At 35.6% G+C, this 9,141-nt stretch overlaps 1 protein-coding gene across 1 annotated transcript in view; it reads left to right on the forward strand.

The window, feature by feature from the left end:
* TEX11 (testis expressed 11) overlaps positions 1 to 9,141 on the forward strand; it is a 355,345-nt gene that overhangs the window by 28,526 nt on the left and 317,678 nt on the right. Inside the window, exons 5-7 of the mRNA XM_046672868.1 lie at positions 547 to 626; positions 6,326 to 6,406; positions 6,497 to 6,616. Coding sequence (XP_046528824.1) covers positions 547 to 626; positions 6,326 to 6,406; positions 6,497 to 6,616 — 281 coding nt within the window. The remainder of the gene's footprint in view (positions 1 to 546; positions 627 to 6,325; positions 6,407 to 6,496; positions 6,617 to 9,141) is intronic.

A 9,141-nucleotide genomic window follows, 5' to 3' on the forward strand; every position in this document is an offset into this window, starting at 1 on the left:
ATGAAAGAAACTACACAATTAAAGAGGTTACAATTATTCAAACTTTCCTATTTTCAGGGGAAATTAACCATATAATGAAGATATCTGTATTTTCTAAGAACTTTTATGTCATCTACAGAAAACAATATATTTAGAAAGTTTTACATTTTAGGAGAATAACCTAAACCTATCCTGATGTTCAGAAGTCATCAGGTGTTGAATAACTTTAGATTCCGGTTCTACTTAGAGTTATTTTGCTGCCAGCATGGTACATACAAGAGCATCATGTGGAACCAGGTATCTTCAGTGAGTCTTTGGGATTTAAGGCTTGCAGAAATTAAAATTTGAAAATTAGTTATCTGTCTGACTGGAGCATTTAAGCGATTGATTTATCTGATAATTTTCAGGTCATTTACTTTTGATAATTGACTTTTTAAAAAGGCCTTTAAAATTCTTGTTTTTAACAATAAAACTGGCTTAATTTCACTCTTCTTTTCTCTTTATAGATGTATTATAAAAATAGAATGAATGTTTTGTGTTTATGGGTGTCTAATTACTGTTTTGCAGTACGGCATGTTGCTTGCAAGTTGGTGTGTATGTGTGAAGACTCAGCTGTTTCAGAAGAAGCTATTCAAAAACAGATTTTGGTAAGTCCTAATTAAATGAGGAGAAAGTGCAGATGCACTGAGAAAGTTGCTACTCCTGTGAAGATGGTTGAAGTTAGGGTAAACCTGAAAGGGGGTCCATGTTCCTTTTATGATAATTATATCTGTTACAATGAAAAGTCTCAGTAGTACTATAGTTGTTATTACAGTGATTCAGTGGACTAAATATTAAACTTATAATTCAAGATTTATGAAATGTAATGAAAGTAATACAAAGTAATATTTCTCTGCTCCATCCCTTCCTACTCCCTGTTTTCCTCCCTAGAAGCAAGTATGTTTTTTTAGTGGAAAATATTTCTCCTAGTGTTTGAAAACAATATTTTTTAAGAAGCCCAAATGTACACACAAAATAGCTGATAGTACTGTGATTTCCTCATTTATCCATCACCCAACTAGAGTAATCATCAACTCATGACCACTCTTGTGTCTTCTATATCTCCTCCAACAGAAAAACCCCGGCCCCATGATTATTTTGACACAAATTCAAAATACATCATTTTGTCCATAAATATTTCAGTATGTGTCTCTAAAAGGCAAGGTATTCTTTTATTCAAACAAACTCAATAGCCGTTATCACACCTGATAAAATTTGCCAAAGATTTTCCCAAATCATCAAATATCCAGTCTCCCCCACCCCACCCTGCCTACTTGCTTGCTCCTCCTCTCTCCAGTTGGTTCTTTAGAATCAGGATTAAAGAAAGTCCACACCTTGTTATTTTGTTTATATGTCTCTTTTAATCTATATGTTTCCCCTTCCTTTTTTTCAATCTGTTGAACAACTTTATTTGCTGAAGAAACCAGGTTGTTTGTTCTATAGAGTTTCCTAAATTTTGGATTCTGATGACTGGATCCTCATTGTGTCATTTAATATAGTCCCCTGTTTTTCCTATAAACTGGTAGGTAGATTTAGAAGCTTGATTTGATTCAGGTTCACCTTTGTCAAGAATAATTCATGGGTGGTATGGTGTACTTCCATCAGGAGGCACTAATGTCTGCTTGTCATTTTTGTTGTGTTAGTGCCCTTTGATGATTGTCCCTAGATCCATTATTTCTGTAGGGGTTTGCATATTCTAATTCTGTATTCCTTCTTTGTTTATTAACTGGAAAAGAGAGAAACTTTCCCTCATCAACTATTTGGTTACTCTGAAGTATACTTTTACAAGAAAGACAGTCTTGATTCTTTCTCTTTATTTAGTAGTTTGCAGAATAATGAGTTGGTTCTCTAACATCCTTAAATGATGACCAAGCAAGCTTTCAAAAAAAGTATCATTGTGAACTCATGGATTTTAATATATGTAATGAACTTCAATCCATTGTAGTTATTGTTCTTATTGAAGCACAATGTCCTATCTTTGGCCAGAAGGAACCTCTTTAAGTGATTTTGAGTCCTTCTGACATGACCCCAGTAATCTTTGATTTCTCGTATGACAAGATATCCAGGCTCATCTTGTATAGTTCCTGCCCTAGACCTGGAATCAGCCATTCTTCCAAGGAGCCCTGTTTCCTTTAGGTGGAAAATGTTATTTAGAAACCACAATCTGGACATGACAAGTTGTTATTGCTCTTGCATCAGTTATTGTTTCTAAACCTTTTTAGTGGACAGAGCTATGAAATACATATTTTTTTAATAAGAGAAAATACGTAATGAGTTCATACTGGTATTTCCAAGTGATATTTAGGATTATAGGGTTTCACTTGGCTTCTTGATTTTATATTTGTGTCTTTTTTCTCTGGTGTTTGACCTTAAAAATAAAACAGCTAGTTACTTTACCAGCAAAACAAGTTTATGTGGGAAAAACCAAAGAATTGGAATTCAGGACCAAGATGCTATGGCAAAAGCCATAGGCAAGTCCAACAATCAAAGGAGAGGAATGTTTTTCTATGGGGAAAAAGGAGGAAATGGAGAAATGTTGTTTTGAATGAAAGTCCATTGGAGCAAAGCAAGAGTTAAGGAAGGTGATGAGTTCTCATTGGCTAAGTTACTGGGGTATTTGATTTCTGTTAAGGATACAATGTACATTTCTTGCTGTGATTGACAGTTCTTTCCTATTGAAGACTTCTTTCCAGTTGGGGTATGTAATTGACTATCTTTTCTGTAATTGACCTTGAGTGGTACTGCATGGGAGCTCCCTCTTTTGGCTTCCTGACTCCATTTTATTTTATTTTATTTTATTTTTTTTTGAGGAAGATTAGCCCAGAGCTAACATCTGCTGCCAATCCTCCTCTTTTTGCTGAGGAAGACTGGCCCTAAGCTAAAATCCGTGCCCATCTTCCTCTACTTTATACATGGGACACCTGCCATAGCATGGCTTGCCAAGCGGTGCCATGTCTGCACCCGGGATCCGAACTGGTGAACCCCGGGCCGCCGAAGCAGAACGTGCGAACTTAACTGCTGTGCCACCAGGCCAGCCCCCCACCTCCATTTTAAATGAGGTTTCCCTGTATTAATTTACACAGGTGCTAACAATCTTGGTGCCTAACAACATTAATATAATGAATAATTTGTTTTATCCTAAAAAATGTATATTTATAATAGTTTTGGAATATAGAAATATCAATATTATTACTAGGAATGATTTCTAAAAATTGTTTAAGAATTTTTTTGCACTTCTTTTATTCTTGGGATATATCTCACTGGGAATATACAGTCAAAATATTGTTTTAATATTATTAAAATATTGTTTAAAATTACTTGAAATAATTCCTTTCTCTGTGATTAAACTATTGACTTGATACATAGTTAGGTTCATTTGTTTCTATTTGTTTTTGATTTTTAGTGATTGCTTTTTTCCCCACATTTTGGTTGAATTTTGTTTTATTATTATGTAAAATATTTACATGGTTCCGAAGTCAAACCCACTAAACGGAGTATATTCAGATAAGTCTAGCTTCTATCTCTGTCTTCTCCACCCTGTTTCCTTCCTTCCCCTCTAGATAACTATTTTGTTTATTTTATTGTTTATTGTTTTGGTTTTTAAATATAAGGAAACAGGTATATATTCATATCTCCCCCTCCCTCCTTCAAGGTTCTTAGATAAATGGTAGCATTCCATATATATACTTTTCTCCACCTTTTTTTTTTTTTTACCCCATTTAACTTTACAGCCTAGAGATCACTTCATAGCAGTATATAGAGATATTATTCTTTTTTTCATAGCTACATAATATTCAATTGGTGCATGTACCTTATTATATTCAGCCAGCCCTCTTCGATGGACATTCGGATTCTGCAGTGAATTGCCTTGTGCATACATCTTTTCCTGTTTTAAGGCTATTACTTGTAACCATTTCTATTTTCACTTCTCATAGTTACCTCCACGTGTCTTAATCATATGCTTATGTCACTGTGTTGGTTTGCTAGGACTCCCACGACAAAATACTACAGACTGAATGGGCTAAACAACAGACGTTTATTTTCTCACAATTCTGGAAGCTACAAGTCCAAGATCAAAGTGTTGGCATATTTGGTTTCTTCTGAGGCCTTTCTTTTTCAGTTGCAGATGTCTGCCTTCTTGCTGTGTCCTCATATGGCCTTTCCTCTGTGTGTGCACATCCCTGGTGTCCCTTTGTGTACCCAAATTTCCTCTTATAAGAACACCAGTCAGATTGGATTAGGACCCACCCTATTTGTCTCATTTTAACTTCATCACCTCGTTAAAGTGCAGTCCATTCTGAGGTAATGGGAGTTAGGGCTTCAACATATGAATTTTGGGGAGACACAATTCAGCCCATAATAATGATTATTCCATCTTGATTTATCAGCTTTATATGTGATCTATTTTTTTCTGCTATGATAGATGAAGACATATTATCTTATATTACCTCCCCCTACATCCCCTTTCAGTTTTTGTTAGTTATATTATACTATTTTTAATTTATCTGTTAGTTATGTTTTAAAACTTTAAATAACATATTTAAATTTTTATTTCTTTCTCCATCAGTTTTGGAGCATATATCTTTACTTTTCACTCTGAGGATATTGGTACCTTTACTGTTCTCTCTACCTTTCCTTACCTTTAACCTTACAACTCCTGTCACCTCTAATAACATTTGCATTTTTGGCTTCATTGATTTCAAAGAATGAAAAGTAGAAGGAGCATTTTATTTCTTGTGACTACTATTTAATTCTGTGGATAACAATGGTATTTCTCTTTGTTTCCATCTGCTAGCTCTCTTAATTCTATTTCCTCAGGTATTCTTCTGTTTGTTGAGTGTGATGTCCTGTCCTTTCATGGTATTGGTTTCCCTCAATTATTTGGTGATTCTTGCTCATATTTTATTTGAGATTTCTTGATAGTCTTCTGTGAATGCTGTGTCAAACTATATACTAGGTTATAGTAAATAACCTGAATCCAGTGACTGATGGAGAGAAAGGACTGGATGTTTTGCATTGACCTGTGTTGTCAGCCAATTGGAACCCTATTTTTCTCCAGCCTAAGTGATTGTACTCATTGTTCCTTCCTGGGACAGGAGTCCAGGGGGAACTCCTGGGGGTTCCCTCTTAGGGAGAAGCCAACTGCCTGATACTCCTATTGTTCACGTCCATAATGTTTCCACATTTTGCATTTTTGTGCATTTTGGGATGTGGGTTTTTGCCTCATCCCGTTTGCTGTCTGTTTCTCAGAGCTTCCTCATAATTTCAGGTCAACTGAAAATGTCCCTTGTTTTCCAGGATGCTTACTGTATAAGAAAAATATGCGTATATTTTCTCTTATTTCTAGAGAATATGTATAAATCTCTAGAAATGATATATATATCATATATATCATATGATCATATGATATATTTCACTATATGTGATATCACATATATCATTTCTAGGGATTTATAGTATATAAAATTTATAGTATGCACATCATTTCTAGGAATTTATCGTAGAAGGGATGACTGTGGTGTGTGCTCAATCCTTCATCTCAATTCAGGCCTTGTTTGCTTCCATAGCTTTTGTGCATATTACATATCAGCTATTTATTTAGATGTCTGTTAATTACAATTCTGTGAGCTTCTTCAGGGTGCCTGGCATGTAAAGGATAATTAATAAACATTTATTGGGTTAATAAAAATTTTATTAGAGATGTAATTAAAAACTAGAACCCAGGTGTGTTGACTTATAGTCTAATGCTTATCATATAACTTTCTTCAAGTATGTGAAGCATTAATTTTTCAGACCTTTCTCTTCCTATCTAAATTATTCCAATGTTTTCTTTTAATATTTCCTTCGAAGATGTGTTTTCAAGTCTATTAATTTTTTTTCTGCTTTTTCTCCCCCAATCCCCCCAGTACATAGTATATTGTATATTTTAGTTGTGGGTCCTTCTAGTTGTGGCATGTGGGACGCTGCCTCAGCATGGGCTGATGAGCAGTGCCATGTCTGTGCCCAGGATCCGAACCGGTGACCCTGGGCCGCTGAAGTGGAGTGCACAAACTTAAGCACTTGGCCATGGGCTGGCCCCCTCAAGTCTATTAATTTTTTATTATTGATTTTCTTAAGACCATTTCTCTTGAATTATGGAGTTCAGAGCAGAACACAAAAATCTAATAAATGCTGTAACTTTTTTGTTTTCTGTGGATTATACTGCTGAATATGGACACAGGCTTAAATATTTTCTCCAATACTCTCCTTGATCAGTTTGGAGGAGGTGTGAATTTTTAAAAATTATTTTCTGACTTCTCTCTTCCAGATGAATATGAAAACAGGAAAAGGGTGGCTGGATGTTGGCAATGCTGTGACCGCTGATGAATTTTTTCAAGTTGCCATTGCTGTAAGTTACCATTGATATTTAGCTGTGGCAATTATTAGTAAAAGTTGTGGTTATTTTCATCATTACATTGTATTGTGGTTTTATTTCCAGGGTCTGGAGCAATTATATGTCAGATTAATGCAGAGGAGCTCCACTGAGGCCCACATGGCTATGCAGAAGATTGCTGTAGAGAGGGACCTTTTCAAAGTGCTTTCCTACCAAGCAGAGTCAGTAGGTATCATAGTGACCAGAGCCTCACAGTGGGGCACGTTGTATATGCAAATGCAAAAGTGATGACATGTAACCTATTAGAAGAAAGTCAAGTGTCATTGGCCTTTCATAGGATATTATATTTGACCTTTTTTTTTTTAATCTGTCTCTTATATCTGAAGGTAATGTTACTAATGGTGATTGGTATCTGTGTGGGGGTGGATGAGGTTGGAAAGACTGATATATAACTAAACATCATTTTTAACCACTGCATGTAATATCTGTCATTTATTTACGGCAATAGCCCCTACTTGAAATACCTGTTTCTGTTTGTGACTGTTACATTCATAGTCTGCCTAAAATATTTGCCTAAAAAGAGCCTGAGTTTTCATTTGTGATTGTTCTGAGTTGTTTGCTGATGTTTTCTAAAAGTCTGCTGCTATCACTGTTCAAAGTTGTACTTTACCTCTGTTTGGCTTGTGAGTTTCCTCCTTTTGTTACTGTGCAGTTAGGTGTGCATTTTCAGTTGACAAAATGTAAGCTGTGATGAGTTTGTTCTGTGTAATTATGTAATTTTAGCAATGAAAGAGGCTTTAAAAATCATCTAGTATAATCCTCTTATTTTTATTTTTTGACATCTTTATTGAGTTATGATTCATATGCTATAAAATTCACATTTAAAAGGTACAATGTGGTTTCAGTGTATTCACAGAATTGTGTACCTTCATTACAATCTAAGTTTAAAACATTTTCATCACCCCGAAAGGAAATCTCTAACCCATTAGCAGTCACTCTCCATTCCTCCTGACCTCAGCCCTAGCCACCATTAATCTACCTCTGTCTCTATAGATTTGCCTATTCTGGATATTTCATATAAATGAAATCATACGATAAGTGGTCTTTTGTGATTAGCTTCTTAGCATGTTTTCAAGATTCATCTGTGGTGTAGCATGTATTAATACTTCATCTTTTCACAAATAATTTTCCACTGTATGGATATACCACATTTTGTTTATCCATTCATCCATTGGTGAACATTTGACTTGTTTCCAATTTTGGGCTATTATGAATAATTCTACTGTGAACATTCATATGCAGATTTTTTTGTGTACATGTTTTTATTTCTCTTGGATATATACCTAGGAGTAGAATTGCTGAATAACAGGGTACTTCTATGTTTAGCCTTTTGTGAAACTGCCTCTTTTCCACAGTGGCTGCACCATTTTTCACTCCCACCAGTAGTGTATGAGGGCTCTATTTCTCCATATATAAGATTTTTATAGTTTTACCTCTTAGATTTAGGTTTGTGATCCATTTCAAGTTAATTATTGGGTATGATGTGAGGTATGGGTCCAACTTCATTCTTTTGCATGTGCCTATCTAGTTGTCACAGCACCATTTGTTGAAAAGACTATTCTTTCCCCATTGAATGGTCTTGGCACCCTTGTCAAAAATCAGTTGATCATAAATGTGAGAGTTTATTCTGCACTCTTGATTCTATTCCATTGATCTATATGTTTGTCCTTATGCCAACACCACACTGTCTTGATTACAGTAGCTATGTATCTACTGTAATGATTTGAAATTAGAAAGTATAAGTCCTCCAACTTTGTTATTTTTCAAGATTATTTTGGCTATTCTGGGTCTCTTGCATTTCTGTGTGAATTTTAGGATAAGCTTGCCAATTTATGCAAAGAAGCCAGCTGGGATTTTGATAGGGATAGTGTTGAGTCTGTAGATCAATTTGAGGAGTATTGCTATCTTCATAATATTAAGTGTTCTGATCCATGAATAGGGGATGTATTCCCATTTATTTAGGTTTTATTTAATTCTTTCTTATTTTTAAATGATGAAACTGAGTTTCAGAAAGAGGATGTGAGTTAGTTGAAGATCTGACACAAGAACCAACATTTTCTGACTTCCAGTCTAATGCTCTCTACCCTACAAATTAGGTTGATTATGTAAAACAGTGATCCCTCCTTTGGTAATTTTGTCTTGCCTTCTTTTTTTTTTTTTTTGAGGAAGATTAGCCCTAAGCTAACATCTGCTGCCAATCCTCCTCTTTTGGCTGGGGAAGACTGGCTCTGAGCTAACATCTGTGCCCATCTTCCTCTGCTTTATATGTGGGATGCCTACCACAGCATGGCTTGCCAAGTGGTGCCATGTCCGCACCCGGGATCCGAACTGGCAAACCCTGGGCCACCGAAGAGGAACGTGCGAGCTTAACCACTGCGCCACCGGGCCAGCCTCTTGTCTTGCCTTTTAATGTTAATATCCTTTTGTGGGTTACTTTAATGCAACTACTAAAAAACTGATATGAAGTCCAGCATGTCTTGGTCTTACATCTTAACTCTTCTACCAACTTGCTCTATGACCTTGGGCTGTTACTTAACCTCTCTAAGGCTATAAGAATCTGAAATTTAAGAGAACAGCTGTCTATGTATTACACTGTGACAGAGGTACATTTGGCTTGATAGCAGTTCATGTGAAAAAGACCTATTTTTTTTTTTTTAAAGATTGGCACCTGAACTAATATCTGTTGCCAG

The sequence above is a fragment of the Equus quagga genome, chromosome 10, assembly GCF_021613505.1.
Source record: "Equus quagga isolate Etosha38 chromosome 10, UCLA_HA_Equagga_1.0, whole genome shotgun sequence".
In the NCBI taxonomy this organism is placed as follows: domain Eukaryota; kingdom Metazoa; phylum Chordata; class Mammalia; order Perissodactyla; family Equidae; genus Equus; species Equus quagga.